Here is a 23,262-nt window from a genome sequence, read left to right as displayed (position 1 = left end):
CATTTAGGTTATTCATTTTTGGCAAAAATATCAGAGAAGTGATGCTGTATCCTCAGTATAGCCTATTGGAGAATACATAATGTTGAAAAATTACTGGAAATGTTAACCATTACTACTTGGTAGTCTAATGGGTTTCTTCACTGTACAGGTACTGTTTTTTCTTTTTGTGACTGATAGTAATCTTGGGAGAGATACGTTGATATTATACTAATATTGTTTCTTTTTAAACTCTGACGCTTTGATTTAGTACCCACTTGAAATCCTGTCTACAATGATTACTGTGTTGCTTGCCTAATGGTGCTTTTGTATTTTTTAGTGTCTTTACTTTTACTGCAATTCTTTTCTAACGAAGAACTGTTCCTTCTCCTTTCTTTATCCAATTATTTCTTTACACCAGTGTAGACTCATGTTTATTTTATTCTACAGTTTTAAATCAATACTATCATTTATTTCCCAAATTGTTCTACTTTGGCCATTGGCACTCCTTTCATTTGGCTCCTATATACTTCTATACACTTCCATCCTTTTTACAGCACTGCCTTTTCTTCTGGTATCACAAGATACTCTAGGCTTATCTTGCATTTTCCCTGCCTAAGCCCCAGAATCAACTTTTCCCCCAAGGATCCCTGCTTCTTATTTTACTGGGGAATGCTATTTCAAAACCAAGATCTGGATACTAGGTGTGCTCATTTGTTACTGAGGTATCACTGCAACTAAGACTTCTCAGAGAATGGCATGCGGAAATATATGTATGTAGATGAACGTATGCCTAAACATCCATCCATCCATCCATCCATCCATCCATCCATCCATCCATCCATATATTGCCACCTCAGATGGCAATCTAATGCTTCAAAGTTCATTCTACTTTTCCTTTTTTCCTGATGAAGCTTTTTCTCCAACATTGATAAATCTCATTTTTTTTAAAAAAAGGTTTTATTTTAGAGAGAGAGCACGTGCATGTGCAAGCACGCAGTGGAGAGGGGCAGAGAGAGAGAGTGAGAAAGAAACTCCAACCAGGCTCTGTGCTAAGCACAGAGCCAACTTGGGGCTTATCTCACCACCCTGAGATCATGACCCACCGAGATCACAACCGGAGCTGAAACTAACCGTCTAGTATACATGTAAACTAATTATAGAACTATTAACCCATACTCTTGTGAAAAAGAGACATTAACTTATGTATAGTTTTTTTTATTTTAATGTTACAATATAAAGTCAAAATACTATTTTCCAAAGTTACTTATTAGGTTATTAATTCTTTTCTAACATAGTAGCCATGTTATTCATTTGCAATGCAGTTAGGTTTATGTTACTACTTCCATTTTGGGCCCCTCCAGTGTCTCATTTTAATTATTTATTTGGGGGGGTATCACTATGGTTCTCAGTCAAAGCTACACAAAATGGAATGTTCTAAAAGCTCTGCTCCACCTTCATTCCTATTAACTTCTTTCCACCCTTTCGCCACTCACTCCATGTAGGTCACTGATCAGTTTCTGATTTATCTTTCCTGTATATCTTTTGCATAAATGAGCAGATACATGTGTATTTTCTTACCTCTTCTTGTTTATATGAACAGCTTTATACTGTGCTTTTTCACAGGTTTTTTTTTTTTTCAGTTAACATATTCTGGAATTCATTCCGATCAGTTTGGAGATTCCTCACTTTTTTTTTATAGCTGCATAATATACCATTGCATAAATGTACTTTTTTCAAACACTCTTATATATATACACACACACACACACACACACACACACACACACACACCATATATATTACATACGCAGTTAGATTGCTTCCAATATTCTTTTATAAACACTGCAATAAACAATGCTGTGCAATATATATATATATTCATATTGTTGAAGGTGTCCCTTCAGAGTAGATGCCCAGAAGTGGGTCTGCTGGGTCAAAAGTGCATATGTAGTGTTGTTAGGAATGGCCAATTTTCTTTCAGAAGAACTGTATCCATATGCATTCCCACTAGCAATGTTAGGAGTGTTTCTCCACAGCCGCACCAACAAAATATGGTATTATAACTTAAAAATTTTGTCAGTTTGATAGATAAGAAATGGTATCTTGATATCTTAATTTGTATTTCTCTAATCACTTTAAACTTTTTTTGTACGTCCGAGTGCTTTTTTTTGAAGGTATGTGTATGATTTATCTGTCCAAGTCTCTCTCCTATATTTCCACTAATTTTTTGGTCCTTTGTTTGGTCTTTTTTTCCCCCAGTTTAATCTTGTTTTATCTTCATAATAAGACTGTAAGGTAGGTAGGGCAGGTATCATTAAACCATTTGGAAGAGGGATCCCTGGGTGGCGCAGTGGTTTGGCACCTGCCTTTGGCCCAGGGTGTGATCCTGGAGACCCGGGATCGAATCCCGCGTTGGGCTCCCAGTGCATGGAGCCTGCTTCTCCCTCTGCCTGTGTCTCTGCCTCTCTCTCTCTCTGTGTGACTATCATAAATAAACTAAAAAAAAAAACAAAACAAACAAACAACAAAAAAAAAACATTTGGAAGATTAAATAGGAAGCTATGGCTCAGAAAAGTGAAGGGATTTTGTCAAAGTCTAAAATCTAATATGAGTCCCTCGTTCCAGCTCTGACATGTAAAGGCTATTAGAGACCAAAGCTGCTGAAGACAGACCTTGCGGCTTGCTCTGCTATTCTCCATGTTGTCCCTGACCCTTCCATTCCAGGTTTGGTTTTCAGGGGCTTTGTTCCATAGGCAAGACTCCATACAGACACACTTAAGATAGTAAGTACCGTTCTCTGTTCTGGGGCTGCCCCATGAAGGTATGAGGAGGAAAGCAGGATTCTAAATCAGTAACTGCCCTCTAAGGAATGAAGGTCAATTCCATCCTTCTAGTTACCTCACCAAGACGACCAACCCTCTGAGTACACGATTCAGAAAAGATGGTTGGATCCAAACAGTCCACAAGTGACAGACTCACAGAGATACACATATCATTTTGCATAAATACACATTAGTGACATGACATGCCAGGCCCCAAAAGATCATGCCAAACAGGCTTCATGGACTCCAGATAAATAAGTTAGTTCATACTGTCTAGGCCCAGGGATTTCTGGAAACCAACAAAGAGCCCAGGGGCTGCCATACCTTGGGGCTCAGGGAACCAGGGCTCCTCTGCAGGCTGCCGAGAGGAAAAATATCTAGCTCTGTCTTCAGAGAGAAGGGTGAGTATTAGCAGCTGTTCCTGGCAGTGCCCTGAAGCAGCAACAGGGCAAAGGGTGGGGAAGACTTCACAGCACACCCCTCCACCCAAGGTCATGTCCCTGCACTAGGTCTCAGCATACAGAAAGGTTTCTGCTCATTGCTTCTTAACTACAAATAATGGCATAAAGGCCTTCCAGAAGGGCTGGCATGGATGTCTTTTAGGGGTACCACTTGACTCAATCCTTGGGGCAAGGCCATCAGGAGGGGCAGGGGGCTCAAAGTATCTCAGGTTCCTCCAATAGATCCAGTTGAGCAGGACCCTGACCTTGTTCCAGTGGGAGAGATCTTGCTTGTGTCCATGGAAGGATGGAAAGATGTAAGCTGGCTCGGCTGGGGTCTCTAACAGCCTGTGAGGGTTGGCACTAGGTACCGCTGGCTCGGCTGGGGTCTCTAACAGCCTGTGAGGGTTGGCACTAGGTACCCCTATCTTTAGGGGTGAGGCTATCTCCAGTGTGTGGCTGAGCAGTCTGTGCACCTCACTGCCTAGGGGACGAAAAGGTGGAGGTGAAGCGGTCAAGGCTGGCTCCTTCTCCTACTCCACTTCAGGATCCCCTGGCGGCCTCTGGGTCTGCAGCCGCAAGCAGAGGTGCTGGAGCCTTGCCATCTGCTCCAGCACTAAGCATAGCTGTTCTAGGTGGCAGAGACCCTGCCCTGGGAGAAAGGCCTAGTTTAGGTCTCAGGAATTCCAACACCTCTGCTTCTTCCAGGTCAATTTCCACCTCAGTGGCCTCCTGTAACCTTGCTCCCCTTTTTGGGGAATGGTGGTATTGTGACATGCTGGTAGGGGAAGCTGGGAGCTGGTGGGACTGCTCCAGCACCTGCTCCAGCTTACAGCCGGCCAAGAGCCTGCCTAGGGTGGGCAGGATTCCATGGCAGCAAGGGTCGGGCTTGGGGTTCCTTCTGGGATCAAAGTCCAGAGAGTCCTGAGAAAGGCCCAATGAGGTGGCCAGGGGGCTTCTCCAACTACCACCTCTACTCCTGATTTCTGGGAGGCCAGTTTAAGAAGTGTTTCCTGCGTCCTGAGACCTCTCAGCTTGCCACCCCTCTTCCAGGAGTCCAGCAAGCAACCTTGGGCAGCATCCAGGATCCATCTGTAGGTGCTACTGACTCCAGGTACTATATAGCTGCATGCCAGGTCCTCACCAACCCCATCTGCCATCTCTTAACACCTTGATTTTTGGCCAAGCCCTTCCCTGTGAGCCATAGGTTGTCTGGGTTGTTCTCTCCTAACCCATCCTCCTAGACAGCACCTCCACCTCATTTTTTCTTTCCCAGATAAAGATAGGGAAACACAGCCCCTAATTTTCTTTTCAGAGTCCTCAATTTTATGAGTTCTTTATATACTAAGAATATTATCCTTTTGTGTACATGTTGTGAAAAATCTCTCCCCGTTTTTAAGCGGTCTTTTGACTTTCTATATAGTGTTTTTTTTGTCATATAAATGAAAACCATTTTATGTAGTTAAATTTATCAGTATTTTATTGCCTCTGATTTCTGTCAGTCAGAAAGCCTTTCCTTAATGCCAAAGTTAAAGAAAAATTCATCCATATCTTCTAGAACTTACATGCTTTCATTTTTTAAATATTTAGATTCCTAATCGATTTGAGTTTATTTTTTCTATGGTGTGAGATACTGATCTAATTTCAAAAAGCTACCCGACTGTCTCAGTACCCTTTATTAAAACGTCCATCTGGGATGCCCAGGTGGCTCGGCAGTCGAGCATCTGCCTTTGGCTCCAGTCGTGACCCCAGGGTCCTGGGATTCAGTCCTACATCGGGCTCCCTGTGTGGAGCCTGCCTCTCCCTCTGCCTGTGTCTCTGCCTCTCTCTCTGGGTCTCTCATGAATAAATAAATAAAATCTTTAAAAATAAATAAATTTAAAAAAGTCCATCTTTACCCCAATGATTTGAGATGCCACCCTTACTAAATTTCCATAGGTACTTGTGTGTATTTCTATTCTATTTCAGTCCTCTTTGTGTATTCACACATCAGTGCCATGCTGTTTGTTTACATTATAGAGGCTTTATATAATGTTTTAATGTCTGGGAGAACTAGTTCCTCCTCAAAATTTTCCTTTTCAGTGTTTTTGGAGGTATTCTTTCATATTTGTTTTTCTATGAAATTTATAATCAACCTGTGTATTCGTCTAGAACACTGAGTCGTTCTACACAAGGATAGCATACGTCTTTCCATTTGTTCAAGTTCTACTTTTTTCCCCATTTTCCTACAAATACTTTATTTTTTTTTAATTTTTTTTTAATTTTTATTTATTTATGATAGTCACAGAGAGAGAGGCAGAGACATAGGCAGAGGGAGAAGCAGGCTCCATGCACCGGGAGCCCGACGTGGGATTCGATCCCGGGTCTCCAGGATCGTGCCCTGGGCCAAAGGCAGGCGCCAAACCGCTGCGCCACCCAGGGATCCCCCTACAAATACTTTAATACATATTTCTGAAAGATAATTTTTCAATTGATATAAAATTAACCATTTTATAATGAAAAATTCAGTAGCATTTAGTATATTCACAATGCTGTACAACCAGCCACACTACCTAATTTCAAAACATCTCCATCATCCTAAAATAAAACCCATTCCCATTAAGCAGTTATGTTCAAGTCAACTTTTTTAAGTCTTTCAGGAATGTTAAAATAGTTTCCCCCAATAGGTTCTTGTACATTTCCTGTTAATTTTATCCCTAAGTATTTAATCTTCTTAGTTGCTATTGTAAATGGATTTTTTAAAAAACCACCATTCTGTCCTCTAACCTTTTGTTTGTGTATATGAAGGCTATTGATTTTTGCATTTTATACCCTGCCTCTTTATCAAATCCTTAGATTTTTTTTTTTTTAAGATTTTACTTTATTTATTCATGAGAGAGACACAGAGAGAGGCAGAGACACAGGCAGAGGGAGAAGCAGGCTCTTCTCATGGAGCCCGATGTGGGACTCGATCACAGGACCCTGGGATCATGACCTGAGCCAAAGGCAGATGAAGGTAGACGCTCGACCACTGAGCCACCCAGGTGCCCCGCTGAATCCTTAGATTTTTACTCATTCTTATTATACCTTTAGTTTAAGCTGCAGTTTTTTTTCCAGATTTTTAATATTTATTTATCTATTTATTTATCTATCTATCTATTTATTTATTTATTTATTTATTGAGAGAGAGAGAGAGAGAGTGAGAGAGAGAACTAGCAGGGGGCGAGGGAGAGGGAGAGAATCCCAAGCAGACTCCCTGCCGAATAGGAAGCCTCATATGGGGCTCACTTTCACAAGCCATGAGATCATGAACTGAGCCAAAATCAAGAGTTGGGACTCTTAACCAACTGAGCCATTCAAGTGTCCTTAAGCTGCAGTTTTTGATACAATCCTATGGCACCTATCTTCTCACTTGGGAGAGAAGAATTTTTGCAAGAGCACCACAAAAGAAGTCATGTTCTTTCTAAAGCATTTAGTTAAGTGATTAAATCACAAGTAAACACTTTAAACCTATAGAATTACCTCGAAAAATACTGAAATTCATTCTAATTCTTAGGATTAGTTTGGCTAGTCCAGACTTTGGTAAGTCTTGGAACTTATTTAGAACAGAAAAAAAGAGTAGGTGTCTGTAACTCAAAGATATAGAGGTCAACATTCAGAATGGACTAAAACACATGGAATCAGATAGAAGACTTCTTGAATATCAACGAATGTTCAAGTTTAATGGAAAAAAAAAAACTCCCTAAAATGCATGAGTGAAACTCAATTAAAGGAGGACAAAGAGCACTGGTAAAGGTATCCACTCCCATTTCCTTTGACTTCAGATACTTAGGTGTGATGTTAGATGTTAACTTTACAGCCCCAACCAAGTCTGTTTAGAAGTCACTGTTCACCCAAGTTTAGCTTCCTTGGATATAGTCAACCAATTCTGTGACAATTCTGTGACATCCTTCAAAATGATCTATACATATTCATAAATTACATGAGCCATATAGTATTTTCTTTTAAAGTACTTATTTCAATTTTTGCAAGGACCACTGTGATATGGGTCTTAATGTTCTTGGCAAGAGCACAACTCTTCGATCATTATTATAAACAAGCTAAAATGGGATCAGGATGAACAAAATTTTTAATCATACAAAGTGAAAAAGATACTGAGGTATAAAAACCAGAGTATTTGAGAAGGCTTGAAACTTGAGGCAAGACTATAAAGCTTAAACAAATCTGAATAATTACCTTTCCAGTGAAAGCACAGATACTGTTACAGTTGTAGGATAAAACTAAGGCTCACAAGGGAAAAGAAACTGCTCTATCACAAGCTTTAACCTAATCTTGTCTGGTATCGAGATCATCAGAGATCACACCCCCGTGTCCACTAATCACTTTGCTTCATACATTGCTGAGATCGCAAGGGATGGTGAGAGTAAGAGGTTATCAGATTAAGATCCATGTAGGGCCCAGGAACCTAAGTCAACTAGGGGACCTGTACCTACAAAAAGCATTAAAAGATACATTTCTCTGGAAGTTTATTTCCTCCACATAGGAAAGAAGAAGCTTGAAAGTTCAAGTACTATGACTCTGCTCAAAAGCATTAATGGGAAAGAATGTCTTCAAAGAATATAATCACCATTAACTAAAGATAAATTTTGAACAGACTGGATAAACAACAGATCTTCTTTCCTACAGTCTCCCACAATTTCAAAAACAGTGGCCACATGATCTGCTCTAGTTTGGAAATCCCAAAATTTCAAAGACCAAGAACTCACTAGCATCAGGTTATAAGGGGATACAAGGGTAAATTCAATTATTATTTATTTAATCTAGTTTCTTCTGCCTAGACTATATACGTTTTAGAAACACAGGGATATCAGTCACCACAGAAGAGTTTTATACCATAAAACTTTATTTAAAAGCTATATGAAGTTGGTCCGAGGGTTGTGGGTTATTGTTAAGCTGTTTAAAAGCTATATGAAGAATTGTTTACAAGGAGTAATAGTGGTGGTGTGGTGATCGCTGTGCTTTAAAACTAAGGTACAGGAGGAAAAGCCACAAAGAAATCCTCAACTTTCCTGACTTGTTTTAAGCCATCAACACGGCTGTTCCTATCCAGTGCTGATTTCAGAGTAGTAAAAATTCTATTTAGATACTTACTTAACAGAGACCATATACTTTTTGAAGAAATACAACTAAGTGTATCTGTAAGGAAAAGGTACTTTAGGGGGATTTCCAGTTCTGCTGATTGGTGTCTTTAACATAATTTCTTTAGAAAGCATTAGAAAGAACAGCTGAATAATTTGCTTTGGGATGATTAAGGCAGAAAAGTACAAGAGACAGAAACACACACAGCTGTTTTATTTTGTCTTTCTTCGGAGAGACAATTCAGATTAATTAAGATTCAGTCTACAATCAATTGAGCTGAAGGGGCACCATTCAAATGAGTTGAACGAAGTTAGCTTTCTAATGCCATTTTTGTTAGATTTAATTTCTCTGGTTTCTTCCCAAGGTGAAGATAGACCCATTCTGTCAATCGGGTTTTCACCCTCATTGTAGGTTCTTGAGTACTTTTATCCAGACCAAAATGGTATCCTCTGACTTCCTTTCTAAGACAGCTTTTGCCTTCCTTCCTTAACTCATTCTCTGATGTTTTAGTCTTTTGCTCTGCTCTCTCATTATCCTTTCACCCCACCAGACAAAAACACTATCTGTCTAAAACTTGGCTTAGAAGGGAAGATCCAAAGGAGAGCATGGAGGATAAAGGATAAGTTAAGAAACATATGCTACTGGTCTTAAGGGTCCACTAGAGAGACATGAGACTTGGTAGTGCTTTGACAGTCGGGGAAGCTACTACAAGGAAGAACTGTGAATAGGGTTTGGTCGGGAAAGGAGGTAGTTCTTAGTAGAGCTCTGGAGGAGCTCCCCTTTTCTCATGGGGGTTGGTAAGCACCACAAAACCACAGCTGAAAGGAAAAAGAAAACTCCACCACTGGCCTTTTTCCGAGCGTGGCCGCCTTCCGCTCGGCTCAGTGCCCGCCACATGCCCAGGAGTGCGTCTGGATCCTTGAGGGGCTCCCTTCGCAGGTGACAGTGCTTACGCTATACTGTAAGAGAGCCAGAAAAGTGCCCATGAGAACCAGAAAGCAAACTTCCAGCTAGCAGGATCATCTCTCTAGGCATCTAAGATGGGGGAATCAACATAGATATCTGGGCAGCAGCTGAATGCCAGGAAAAGTGAGGGAGAGATGATTCCCCCCCCTCCCCAGTTCAATATAATGGTGATGGAAGGAAAAAAAAAGTTTTATGTGATGTATCTGCTGGGAATAAGACAGAAAAAACTAAGCCAAAGCCAAATGGTGGGGAAAAATGTCTTTGCTTCTAATAGACAAAAAGAAATAAGAGAAGAAAATGACCTACAGTCTAAATTTGGTTATATAAGAAAGTCTGCTCTGCTGGCCTGGAGAATCAGAGCTTATAAATGAAAGCAACTCATTCTACCACTTGGGTGATGCTGCATTTAAAGGAAAGTAGAGTGAGAAGGAAAAGAAGGAAAACTTTCATTCTAAGATATAAAAAAGCATAAATACACCAAAAATAAAGAGCTTTGAGCATTTCTCAAAAGTATGATCTTATTGTAAGTAAGACAAAAAAGAAAAGCTCAGTAGACCAACATTAGACTTTGATGTAAGAGATCTCTGGCAGTTCACAACCCTTCCAATCTTTTTAAATTACTATGTTTCAAAAATGCTTGACATGACCTTTCCTATTAAATAAGGATTAGAAGAATGCTCTAACAGATCAAAAGAGTTTTATTTTTTACTGTGGATGCAGAACTAAATTCCTGCAAACTCTGCTGATCAAACTCAAAATCTCAATCTTCCTAAGAAAAAAGAAAGGGTACCAATTATCTGCTAGAATACTGTAATAGCAGAGGAACTTCCAAACTTTCAAGTAATACGCTTCTCAATTCCAGAAGTGAGTGTGTCTGAAGAAGATGGTTTGTGGCACCATCTCCTTCTCTAATTAACCATGTTAAATAGGGTTTCTATTCAGAAAGGTTTGCTGTGTTTCCCTCATATTCCAAGGGACTAGGAAAAACGGAAAGCACAAGAATCCAGAAAAATCATTCCAGGATACCAAGCTGATGTTATCTTGATCCTTTTGACATCAACCCACTATCAGAGATGGATCTCTCACTTATATACACTTCCTTGGCGGAGACATAAGAATAGGCTCCCATTCTGAAAAACATGGTAACTAATTATTTCTTGGAAAATGTCAGTTGGCAGACTAAATGACCAGAATGTACTCTGGGCTCCAGCAACCTCACATTTTCTAGGATAAATACTTCTTAAAATCTCAGCTTCCTAAGAATCTGGTCGAAGCATGTCAACCTCTCTTGTCGGTCCACTTAGCAAAAGTTAACAAATACAGATTTGTGTCCCTTCCCTCAAAATTAGAAATTCTTCCACTTAAGCTCCACGATTAAGAGTCATCACCTGGCAACCAAGGAAGGTGGTACACCTGTTTGGCAAAGGGAGCAGACTGGTTAAAGATCAACTGGGACCAGTCTCCCATGTGAGGCAATAATAAATTACTCACAAAGACAGTGCGGTTATTTGAGGGGACAGAGGGACTAGAAACAATTAGATTTGGTTGTCACCTAACACTGGGCTCCACGGAGCCAAAAAAAATCAAAAGATGACCAGAATACAGATAGTAATAGACACCAACCCTCAGATCTCTCATTTACTTCAAGTTTTAAGGAAGTGTGTTTCCTAGAGCAAGAAAGCAAGGTTCTTCCACTAGGATAAAACTGGAATGTAAAGCAACTCCAAAGGAGTGGCCAATAGTTTGTTCATTCATTTACAAGAATGGTTCCTACTTTGGCCTGCAGGGTGTTGTAATATAACAGGAAGAGCAGCATCCTACTAGTTTTACCAGGACAGACAGTTGGCTAACTGCTGGCCGGGAAGCGAGGTGCTGTATTTTCAGGTAAAGGCAAGCAATGGGTAGTAGAAAAGAAACTAGTGACCATGTTAAGGAGCCATTTGAGATGCAGACAGTATATAAGACAGGAGGTACTCTGGACCCAACGGCAAAAAATAACTTGGTAAAGGCCGTAAAAAGAGGCAGGGAGAGAAGCAAGGTATTATATCTGAGGAATGGCTCATCACCCTCCATCTAAAAAGAGGTTATTGAAAGGGGTGAATTTTTATGGTTTTAAAATAAACATAAGGAATCGGCCTACTTAAATACACAAATTGCCTCCAAAGGGTCCAAAGCATGGTAATCATCTCTAGAGACCTGGTCCAACGCCGTACATCACATTCTAACCCCGTGAGTCCTTGCCTGAGTACTAGGCCACCAATATCCGGTCACTATTTTAGCCCTTTCTTGCTGCACAGCATGCCTGATGGCACATCACCAGTCAGTTAAGGTGGTGCCTTTCAGTCTATTCCGTCAGTGGCCTAAATCAAATGCAAAATTCTGCATTTGTTTTAATTTTAGATTTCAAGACCCCCAACAGATAAAGGAAGCTAGAGACTTGAATTTCAAAAAGATCCTAAGGAGTTTATACAGTAATAGGCTATGCAGATGAGACCAAGGCACTGGCTGGAGAAGGGGCCAGGGCCCAAGTGGAGCTGTTGCTGGACAGTTAGATCGTGCACCAAGGTTCACCTTTTGTAGGGAGGCGCCAGACATACATCTGGGCACCGGGAGAACCGGGTGTCATTCAAGAAGGCATCAGACCCTCAACTTCATTCAAGGAGTAACTTGAATGAAACGAGGCGCCTTTGCTTGGTCACTCTTCCTCCTTCACATCCAAGGGAGGCAGAGACAATGGGAATAAAAAAAAAAAAATTCCACCTAGGAGACTGTAATAACTGCATCAATCTATACGTGGCTCTCAAAAAGCTTTCTTCTAACCAGAGGTTTGCCCCTATTGCAGAGTCTGACATTTTATGGAACAATGACGATCTATAATCAGGCCTTCAAAACGGTCCTTAACCTGTTGTATCCCAAACCTCAACGTGTTTCCGACAGAAGGAAATTCACATTCAGCAGCCCTGTGGTGTAATGGAAGGGGAAAGAAAAGCCCCAAGGCCAGCTCGGCGGGGGAGGGGGGCGAGCCCAAGGTTCTGAGCGCCGCCGGGCAGCGCACCGGGAATTTCCCCGCCTGGGAAGGGATCTGCGAGCGCGGCCGAGCCGGGGGAGGTCCTGGGGAAGCAGGACAGGCCGGGCAGACGCCCCGCGTAGAGGCCGAGAGGATTTTTCCCTCCTGTTTTAGGATCAAATCGTTCTTTGTGAACTGGCTGAGCGGGGTCCGGTCGGAGGCCGCGCGGCGGGGAACCCACCGGCCGTCTGAAACCAACAGTCCCCCATGTCTCCTCCACCGTTTAGAGCGTGGAGCAGGGGTGCGGGGGACAAAGTGTCAAAGACAAAGGACGATCAGCTCCTCCGAACGGAAACGCACACGGAGGGGAGGCGGGGGAGGCGGGGGAGGGGGCATTACTCAGCGCAGGTCGTCCTGATAATCAACGGGGAGCGCGGCCAGGAAGGCGAGCCAGGCGCACGTGCACTGAAGGCGGCTTCTGCGGAGGCGTGGAGAGGCGTGGGGAGGCGGGGCGGCGGCGGGAACCAGCGGGGCGCGCGCTCGGCCCCGACCCTCCCGCCCCTGCAACAGCTCGCGGGCGCGGACCGCGGGGCGGCCGAACCCACCCCCGCCCCCGGCGGCCCCAGGCCCCGCCCCCGCCACGAGACCCCGCCCCCGGCGGCCCCAGGCCCCGCCCCCCGCCGCTAGGCTCCACCCCCGGCGGCCCCAGGCCCCGCCCCCCCGCGAGGCTCCACTCCCGCCCGCAGCCCCGGGTGGAACCCCGACAAGCCGCCCCGGCCACGCGACCCCCGAGCGGCCCAGGCCCCGCCCCCTCTAGGCTGCACCCCCGGCGGCCCAGGCCCCGCCCCCCGCGCGGCTCCACCCCGCCCCCCCGCCCCGAGCGGAACCCCGACAGGCCTCCCGGGCCACGCGACGCCCCCCCCGGCCCCGTCCCCGCCGAGAGGCTCCCCCCGCCCCGGGGACCTCGGCCTCCCGCTGGGCCTCGCCGCCCCGGGCTCCGCGGGCTCCCCCCGCCCCCCCCCCGCTCCGGCGCTGCGGGCAGCGGGCAGTCCGGCCCGGGGGGGGGGGGGGGGGGCGCCCCGTCCTCGCGCCGGCCCCGCCTCACTCACCCTCCGTCACCTCGAGCACCTTGATCTGCTCCTCGGCGGCCGCCCGCACCTCCTGCACGGGGGACAGGATCCCGGTGAGCGTGTCCACCAACGCCTCCTTCAGCCCTTGCGCCACGGGACCCGGCAGCCCGGAGGCCGCGCCAGCCGCCGCCGCCGCCGCCATCTTCCTTGCCTTCAGCCCGCCAGCCCGCGGCAGGGACCCGCCGCCGCGCGACGGCGCCCGCGCGCGGCCAATCCGCGAAGCCGCGCCTGCGCACCGGGGCCGGGCGGGAGCGCGGAGGGGGCGGGGCCGGGCCTGGGCCTCCGGGGACAGCGCCCCCTGTGGTGGGCGCGGGGCGGCCTCCCTCGGAGCGGGGCCGCGACCCAGGACGCCCGATTCGTGGACCTCGCAGGTAGGAGCCACCTTGTTAGCAGGGAGGAGCTGTAGGGGCCCCTCGGGGCAGGGCGGGCCTCCCTCCCACCCCGCACACCAAACACGGAGAAAAAAATAAATAAAAATTGGCTCCGGTGAGCCTCATCTCAGCTTCAAGAATTCAAAGGGGGATGGGGGGGGGCTCCGCGGTGGAGCACCTGCCTGCGGCCCAGGGCGTGACCCCGGGGTCACAGGATGGAGCCCCCCCCATCGGGCTCCCTGCATGGAGCCTGCTTCTCCCTCGGCCTGGGTCCCTGCCTCCCTCTCTCTCTGTGCCTCTCATGAATAAATAATTAGAATATTTAAAAAAAAAAAGAATTGGAAGGTAGGGGGAGAGGACCCCAGTGCACTGGGCAGTGGGGAGGGTCACCTGCGCTGTTTCCGGCCTGCTGGAGCCCAGCTTCAAAATTGGGGGGAGAGGGCAGGGCATCGGGAAGGGGGTTTCCTCCAGGGGAAGGCCTGAGAGTGGACCCCATTCGCTGACAATGTATGCACTTCTCTCCCCCCACTCCCCACCCGGAGAAATTGAGGCTGGACGTCCGAGCGGTGAAGGAGCAAGAGGGCATCCTAGGGCTGGCGGTAGGAAAAGGCTGATGGAAGAGAGTCCCAAGTGCTGGAGCAAGTGGAGGGGACTATGCCGAGGGGTTACTAATGCAAGGCTGCTAAATACGACTTTTAGAAGCAGAGGGATGCTTGTTGCTGGGTTGGGATGCTGCTGGAGTGGGAGGCGCTGCAGCAGGAGGAACAGGTGATTTTTAGCAAGCTGTTCAGGTTGAGTGCCTTAAAACGGTTTCTAGGAACCCCGACTCTCATTCCCAAGAGGCAGAGGACACCAGATGGCAAGCCCTAGCCCAGTTCTAAGACCGTGACTGCTACATGGACAGTGCTCTGGGGCTGTCACCCATTGGACTGTTCTTCCTAAAGATGGGTTCCTGGATTTGAGGGAGCTCTGAGCACGTTGGTCACTTCCCATGTTAGAGGACACGTGGGTCTCGTTACCACAATTTCATAGGGAAAAAAAGATTGCTCTGCGGACCTTGAAATTCCACAGTAGGGGTAGGGTAGTAGGAGTTCTTTCCCTTCTTTCCTTGTTCCATTAGAACATCTCCCCCCCCCCCCGGGTTAATTCACTTTTACTTCTGGAAGAAAAAAGGAAGGTCCAGAGGGCGGTGGATCTTCAAACGTTGTGGCAGTGGACGGAGGACCCAAGAACCCTGTGAAATCCGGGCTGGCGAAGGATCCTGTGTCCGCAGCATGCAAGTAGGATCCCCAGCCTCCCACCCCCAGCCTTCCCCGACCAAAGGGGTCCAGAGCTCCTGCTTAGGATCTGAAGATTTTTCCAGGCAGATGAGGTTTACCTCTTGGTTAGGCAAATGACAAGCAGTCTCACCTTGCGGATCAAGGAATGGGCCACAAGATAAACGGAGACAAACCAGACAGAGGGGACCAGAGAGAACCAGTGGACAATACAGGAGATAACTTTATTGAAACGCAAATGGCATCAAACAGATGAATCTTGCCGGGAGGAGACATGCCTGATGGAACAGAGGGCCCAGATGAGAGGGGCCTCTGGCAGTGATGGAGGAAGGCCTCTTCAGCTGGCCTGCCATGGACTTCATTGTCAACCAATTTTTACTTAAAACGAATTACTGAGGGGACAACTCAGCTCTCCTCATGATTGTTACCGCAACTATATACAACGGTTTGCTTTCCAGATTCAAATTTGCTTTCTCTACATTAGATATAAAAGGGGGTAGACTGAAAGAGGGGGAGGGTCAAATGAGGGGGAAAAAAAAAAACATAAACACAGACACACACATATCCTGGTTTGGGGCTTTATGTCCAATAAATTAAAAAAGAAAAAGAAACCTGTTGTAAAAATTCCTACCCACTTTCCACCTGAGGATTGCCACGCATTTGAGAAACACAGACTCCATCGCATAAACAGTGCTGCTGAAAACCGGGTGGGGGTGGGTGGGGGGAGGGAAGGAAAGGAAACTAGTAGGGGTTGGAATTCATTAAAAAAAAAAAATTGTTCTTTAAAAAAAAAAAAAGAACAACACAAAAACCAACAACAGTAACAAAAACCATTAAGTAGGAGGTTCTTGCACAGCAGTAGCCCAGACACTGGCCGGGGTATGGGAGCTCTTGGCTTATTATCCAACATCTTCAGTCTCTGAGGAATGAATGGCTGGGAGCCAGAAGGTCCCATGGGAGATGACCCAAGGCGCGTCACCAGCCTTCTGGGGACTGAAGGGGTGAATTTAGTGCAATTTGTTTTACGCTTGTCTTCTAAGAGCCTTAGGTCCTCCTCCCAGTGCTTGGTCCTAGATTTCAAGAGGCCCTAGTCCTAGCACATTTCTTTGTCCTCTACCCACAAGCTCCATCTCAGGGAAGACTGACAAACTGGAAACAAAGCCCGCAGTCAGCAGCCTCCTCTACCCCGTGGCCCCATCAGCTAGAATCTGTGAATCTGCAAAAATAAGAAGCTCTTCTCAGATTTTTTTTCCCCCTTCTATAAAGGATTCCATTCTATCACTGGCTGAGTAATTCCGTACCCTAGGCCTGGCGTGGGGAAAGGGAAGGATGAGCCCCGAGACTCAGCTGCCCCCCGTCCTGCGTCGTCATTGTGCTTCCGTCCCTCCTGTGAGCCGAGCAGAACACGGAGAAGGGGTCTTCCTGGGCACGGGAGCCCTCCAGCTGCCCTGGGGAAGGAGGTTCTGGCCAGGTTTCTCTGACCCAGCAGTGCCCTTTAGAACTCAACTAAAAGAGAGGGGATGTTGCTAAGAGAACAAGTTGCCATGGAAATACAAATGAGATTTTCTGACTTTTCCCATCCTATTATATAATCAGAAAAAAGGCTTAGCGTAGACACAAATAAGCCAGCAGAGGAGCAGTCTGGAAGAGACCTCTGGCAGCTTTCTTCTGCTACAGCCCATTAATTTCCCAGGTAAAAATTTCAGAGCCAGGAGATTTTTCTCTAAAGATTGTGTTCGACTAGGAGAGATGCCAAGCATTCCCCCTAACGTCTGCCCAAAGCACACATACCTTTTCCTTTAAATAAAAGGAAAAACAGAACCATAGGGAAGCACGAAAAAGGTAACTGAAACTAATGTAATAGCTTGAGTTTTACCCCAGGACCATCTTGGTTTTGGTCCTAAAGCCCCTCCGTGTGGCGACTCTGCTACTAGCCCGTCCTTCTAAAAAAGTGAATTTCAGACTGTAGCGTGCGTCAGAATTACCAAGAGTGTTTGTTAAAACACAAATTGCTGGGCCTTCTCCCTAGTTACTGGCCGAGTAGGCCTGAGATGGGGCCTGAGAATTTCAATTTTAACAAGTTCCCAGATGCTGACGCTGCCGGTCTGGAAACATAGTTTGAAAACCACTATTTTAAGAAATGAAAGAGTTGAATCAAGGAACCAAGGGCCCACTTACTTCCATGACCGCTCTTGTCAACAGAAAATTCTCCATGGCATAATCATTCAGAAAAATAAGCAAAACATCAAACTGGGAGGATCCGGACACATAGGTTTAATTTTCCATTCTAACGGTCTCCGTGCGGCCTCCAGATTTCTATCAGGGTCCTCCTCTTCCAGTTTCCTTCTGTTTCTCAGGGTGTCTGGCTGGCAGCGCTTGCTTCCAGGGCCAGGCTGAGCACACATCCACACGTGGATCCTCAGTGGGGGTGAGGGGGAGCCAAGCTGGAGGCCCCGTATATTCCTGACCAGGTTGGTTGAGGACTCATGAATATATAAAGCTGATTCAAGTATAAAGGGCAGTATTTTCAGGCATTGGCCTTTTGGGAACACAGTGTCCCTAAGACCATTTTATTACTTATGGCCTCTTTAGTGGAGCCATGAACCACCAGCAGCCAGAACCTGCTAGTAGTTCCTAGTGATCAAGGGTATACCAGCATTAAATTAGTATATCCATTAGTAAACCTTCGGGAAAAACACATTTCATCCCATCAGTGGGGTTGACTTGTAATCTGCTTATTAGCTTCAGCTTAACTAAGGCCCAGGAATAAGAAAAAAAAAGAAAAAAAGGTACGATGAGGGGTTGCATTTGGTGATCTGGATTACACTTTAGCACGTGAACCCCGTGTTAAATGTGTGATCAGGACAAGAACAGCTTCCTTTCCCAAACACCCTGCAATGAAGCATCCTTAGAGTCTCCCGTAGGTCTCCTAGTGCTGGCTTGTAGGACCAAGTCCCTGTCAGTCTGGCAAATCTCACTGATCCGAAGGGTTTCTGTGTGTGGCTGTCCTCTCAGTCGGTGATGTGAGGTGTTTCTGAGAAAGAGCAGGCTGTTGTCTCCCTTCTCTTTCGGAACACTACAGGAACTAGCTACTCTGAGACTGGAAGGGGGTATCCCTCTGAATAGTGTGACCCTGGTGTCAGGGAGCTAGAGGTGGAGACGCGGTGAGATTAGGTCCATTGGGAGTCTCGCAAACCAGAAGAACCAAAGAGCCAGAGATGAAAGGGGGGAAACAAAAATCACTATTTTTGTCTGAAATCCTTAAGGTGTTTGAATAGATTAGTTAGAAGGCTGGTAATTCAAGACCAAAATGTCGCATGCCGATCAATAGGGACTTCACTGTAGGGCCTGTCATTGGGACAGCCAGTCTTTCTTCCCTGTTAGCCTCTAGCTTCCCAATGGTTAGACTACATGAAAAAGATGTTGGATTCACACAAAGACAGAGGTAAGCACCGTAGAGCTGCCACAAAGCATAGATTTTTAAAAAATACTCTGAAGCCTCAGGAGTTAGGAAACAGCAACAGCAAAGTGCTCTTGAGAGAGAGAGAGGGAGAATGGGAGGGAGGGAGAGACACACACACACAGACATCAGGTCCTGTATTAGCCTCCAATTACCTAGTATTTTATTTTTAGTGCCTAGGCAGGGATTGAGAAACACATACACTGGACAAAATGCGTTGGTCGTCTTCATCCAGAAACGAGGGGGAGTCTGCGGAGGAACCTCTCCTGGAGTCGTGGCTCTCCCCAGAGATTGATGTTGGGTATTGAACCGTGTCATCTGCTAGCCCACTTTGGTGAGGAATGAGAGTCTGGAGAGGAAGGGGAGAGCACACATCCCAGTCCTACACAGGCTGGGTTCTTCTGAAGGTGTCTGGGGGCTGAGAAGTTAGCAGCGGGACCCAGTTTTCATTTTCGGAGGGATCCCGGTAGTCTCAACTAAGAAGCAGGTGCGTAGGTAGGAGAGAAGGCTATGGATTTGCTCTTGCCGTTAACTTGAGGGCAGTAAGGGGGAGCTCAGGTTTTCTGCTTCAGAGAAGTCTGGATGAGCACCCCAAGGGGTTATAGCACCATGAGGAGACTCAACCTTCCGCAGTTGCCACATCACCACGATTCCTTGGTGAGACGACAGATGCCCGCAACGGGGCCCAAGTGTGCAACTGTAAACGGGGTCCCAGGCTCCAGAGGGAAAGCTGAGGCTGCAGGGCCACCTCATTAGATGGGAACACGCTTTTTGGAGGAAAGCAACTAGAGACCTGGTCTAAATGCAGCAGTCAACTCAGAGTAGAGGGTGGCGGGTCCCAGAAATAGTAGAATTCATCACGAGAGGCCTCCAGAATCAACCCACTGAGGATCCAAATAAAATTCACGGTGGTATCCATGGTTACCAGGGAGCCAGAATCCCTTTGGGGTCTGAGGCAGTTGGCATGGAGGAAGGGGATGTTCCCTTTCCTTTTTCTCAAGTAGCCAGTAACATCCGTGATAGAAGGCACTGGCTGGGCAGCACCAGAGAGAAGAGAGCTAAAGGCTCGACCACCGGTCAAGATGGCGTTAAAAGTCCGAGCCTTGCCACGGGACTGGAGCTAAGGACACGGTTCAGAAGAGGCCTCGGTCCAAAGAAGGCCCATCCTTCCTTCCACGTCAGAACACCCAGCTCTGGGGCCTCCTCGTTCTGCACAGCAGAGACCTTAAGGCAGTGATGTCAGCACCATCCTTGAACAAACAGCCTCTTCCCACCACAGAATTGCATATTTTACAGCTGAGTTGGCTGGGGATCTCCACAGCTCATGGACTTAGCAGCTAAAGCAATGAACAGTCTCCAGCATAGAGGAGCCGGTCAACCCTGGGAGCTTCCAGGTTCTCGGGGAGCAACCTGGACCGTCTTTTGGACCTAAATGGAAAGATTCTGATATGAAGAGTCAGATGCATGTATTCCTTGGCTGGGTGCGACACAACAGTCCAGGTGCGTGTGCCTGTGGATTCTGACAAGGTCTTGTGCTACATAGGAATCTGAGGGACACACACTTGGGCCCGGGCTCAGCACATATCCTTGATCCGCAGAGCCCCGAAACTTCAGCCTTGCCAGGCAGTTCAGCCTGGATCTCGCCCCACGGGGGCCTCCACGAATGGCAGGAAGAGGACTTGTCCACTTGAGATAAGCAAGGTTCCATGGTCCCTCAGGGTCCATCTTAATGGATCCCAGATCTTCTGTCTCCCAAGTACTAGACATCTCAGCAAAGGCTTCTTTCTAGGTGGCACCTTGGGTTTGGGCTACATTTCTTAGATGATCCTGAGGGTCCAGATAAGCAGGGGCTGTGCACTTAATGGAGCTTAAGATTTCCTACTAGATTGTGAACACAAGGACTCAAGTCTTGCCTTCTTTGCTTTGTTTTGTTTTTTTTTTTTTTTAAACCTGGTGGCTGGCAGACAGGAAGTACTCAGTAAGTGTTTGCTGAGTGAAGGCATGTGGACTGCCAGGCCTTTGGGGCAACTTTTCCTGAGGATGGATCCCTTTGGAAGGCAAATCTTTGCCACGAAATCAAACTCCTTGAGCCTTATATTCTGATTGGGAGTATTTCATATGGATGTCCAGTCTCCTACAAGGGAATATTTACTTGTCAAAAACCAATAGTAAAGGCCAGCTACGGATTTTGGATTCTGTTGAGCAGAATGGCTGCCATTCAGAATAGTGCAGTGGGGCCAAACAGGCCACAAGACAAAAGAATATTTCCAGTTTCCTGGTTTTCATCCAGCCCAGGGTGGAGCTCAGAGTGGATCTTTTCTCAACATGGGGTGACCGACGCTCAGACCGGAGGGTGGCAGCCGAGCTCCGAGGCAGAACGTGTGCTTTCTCAAAAGGGAAGTCAAGGTTCTTCTACTACTCTTGTCTGAGCCAGTGCTTCGTGTCTCCTGTTGAGTCCCAAGGACGCCAGAGATAGTGGCGTGGCAGGCATCTAGCTAGTGCCGATGAGATGGCATCAGATTCTCCGAAGAAAACCCGTGTGGAAAAGCCAAACTAGCCCCAGGAAAAGCAACCCAAGCATTTTGCGGACATGAGAGGAAATGGAAAAAAAAAAAGAAGAAGAAGAAGAAGAAATAATGAAAAGGCAAATAAATAGGCACATGGGAGGGGGGAGGGAAAAAAAGAAATAAAACAAAATGTGAAAATAAAAAATAACAGGAGTAGGGTTTATTGACTCTCACGCATGTTAAATTAGAGGGTACAAGACAGAGCCAACAGTCTTTCTCTGAAGGCTGGAATGCTATTGTTGTGGTCTGGTGACTTCCAGGATAGGCAGCCGTCTTGTCATTGTCCCCTACGTTATCCAGGGATGCACGTTCTCTGCCTTGGCAACTGCTTCCTCTCTCTCCAGCTTCATCTTCTCCTTTTTTCTTTTCTTTCTTTTTTTCTTTTTTTTTTTTTTAAATACCTTTTACAGATTGATTTAAACATTTTTTAAACCACATGCTTCTTTTTTCTGGGCTCCAGCCAGATGTCCGGGGAAGAGTTATTGGCAGTGGTGACGGAATGCAGAAAGGTCTGCGAGAAATTCTGGGGAGCTTCCGCCCCCCTCAGATTCCCCCACACAGGGCTGTCTCTCCCAGAGCTGTTCATGAGAATCGGTTAGGGACTGCTGCAGGGTTTTCTGCTGTCTTCTGAACCCCTCCCCAGAAAGCCTAGGAGTTTATAATGGAGACACGAAATCAAGGAAAAAGACCCAGAATCATCTTTTCCCCAAAGTCATGAGAGGAGGCCAATAAATGTATCTAGGGGACACAAGTTTCCACTCTCCACCCCACCAGTCCTTACTAGGAAGTTCTCAGGGTGCAGCACCAACAAGCTGCTCTCTTCCTTTACCTCCTCCTCCCTCTCCTGTCCTCTTGGGCCAGAGAGCCAGTGCTCTGGAAGAAGAGAGGGGAGAGGAGGAGAGAACGTCGCTGATGTCAGCATTCTGCTGTCCGGGGTGACAGTGACTGCTGGACCCTCAAAGCGTGGCCTGGAGGTTGGGGTCCAGGATGGTTTCTCGATCTGGAGACTCAATGTAATTGGCAGCTTCTTGAAGTTTCAGCAGCATGGCCATCTAAAGAGGGGCAAAAGGGTGGATTCATGAGAGTCGGGACTCAGGGTCCTGCCCACAGACGGGAAACCTAAAGCCACGTGGATCGTCGGTCTGATCCCTGGTTTGTAAGCGATTCAGGGCCCAGAGAGTGGGCAGGTGGCAATGGTTATCTCAGCCCTGTCTGTAAGCATGTGGTGTGATGCTCGGCAGGGTCTCGGCGATGGGAGGCGCCGTGCCGTGTTGCGGGAGGGACGCCCACACAACAGGACGGCCTCTACATCCTGGCTAGTGCTGGGCGGAGGTGAGAACTGGCCCTAAGAACGTCTGTGTCCATCAACCTTCCAAATAGATCGTAACCGAACAGACTCCGTGTTATCATGAGCCGGTCCTGCACACCGCTCCCCCCTCCGCCGGAACAGCCTAGTGCTTCAGGTCACCTCTAAACTCCTCAGTGTATCCACCTCCTTCCTCCTCCTCTTTACCTCTCACACTCCCTTGCTTCTTCAAGACTATGAGCCCCATTTCAGCTAAGGACCCCTGGCTGGTTCTCCCCTGAATCTGCTCTTCACCCTTCTATTTATAGATTTACATGATTATTAACAGTCATCCAGGGTAACGGCTTTTTTTTTTTTTTTACTACAGGTAACACCTGTTTTTAACAAAGTCAAAATTTAAATTAAAATGTATAATGACTAAAATGGAAGAATTTTTGTTTTTTTAAAGTTATATTTAGGTTAAAATAAAATCTTTAAAAAAAAAAAAAAAGGGCAGCCCTGGTGGCCTAGTGGTTTGGCGCCGCCTTCAGCCCGGGGTGATCCTGGAGTCCCGGGATCAAGTCCCACATCGGGCTCCCTGTATGGAGCCTGCTTCTCCCTTTGCCTGTGTCTCTGCCTCTCTCTCTGTGTATCTGTCATGAATAAATAAATAATAAAATAAAATCATTAAAATATATATATATATATATTTAGGTGTGTGTGTGAGAGAGAGAGAGAGAGCGCAAACAGCAGGGAGTGGGAGAGAGAGAAGCACGATCCCCGGCTGAGCGGGGAGCCCAATGCGGGGCTCAATCCCAGCACCCAGGGATCATGACCTGT

The 23,262-nt window shown here is 46.6% G+C and overlaps 2 protein-coding genes and 1 pseudogene across 9 annotated transcripts in view; all 3 read right to left on the bottom strand.

The window, feature by feature from the left end:
• IPO9 (importin 9) overlaps positions 1 to 13,678 on the bottom strand; it is a 55,866-nt gene extending 42,188 nt beyond the window's left edge. The window contains exon 1 of one of the 2 annotated variants that reach the window (XM_055319080.1): positions 13,442 to 13,678. In XM_055319080.1, the coding sequence (XP_055175055.1) occupies positions 13,442 to 13,604 (163 nt within the window). In that variant the 5' untranslated portion in view covers positions 13,605 to 13,678. The remainder of the gene's footprint in view (positions 1 to 13,441) is intronic. The other variant, XM_055319079.1, reaches the window with a different exon arrangement.
• Positions 3,775 to 4,401, bottom strand: LOC129505774 (uncharacterized protein C8orf58-like; annotated as a pseudogene).
• A 1,635-nt stretch (positions 13,679 to 15,313) lies between the features above and the next one.
• NAV1 (neuron navigator 1) overlaps positions 15,314 to 23,262 on the bottom strand; it is a 245,829-nt gene continuing 237,880 nt past the window's right edge. For all 7 annotated transcript variants that reach the window (XM_055319071.1, XM_055319072.1, XM_055319073.1 and 4 more), the window contains one exon: positions 15,314 to 22,189. In XM_055319071.1, coding sequence (XP_055175046.1) covers positions 22,094 to 22,189 — 96 coding nt within the window. In that variant the 3' untranslated portion in view covers positions 15,314 to 22,093. The remainder of the gene's footprint in view (positions 22,190 to 23,262) is intronic.

This window comes from Nyctereutes procyonoides, unplaced genomic scaffold (assembly GCF_905146905.1).
Source record: "Nyctereutes procyonoides isolate TBG_1078 unplaced genomic scaffold, NYPRO_anot_genome, whole genome shotgun sequence".
Lineage (NCBI taxonomy): Eukaryota > Metazoa > Chordata > Mammalia > Carnivora > Canidae > Nyctereutes > Nyctereutes procyonoides.
The sequence above is the reverse complement of the archived record's forward strand: the minus strand, read 5'-3'. Positions and strand labels throughout refer to the sequence as shown.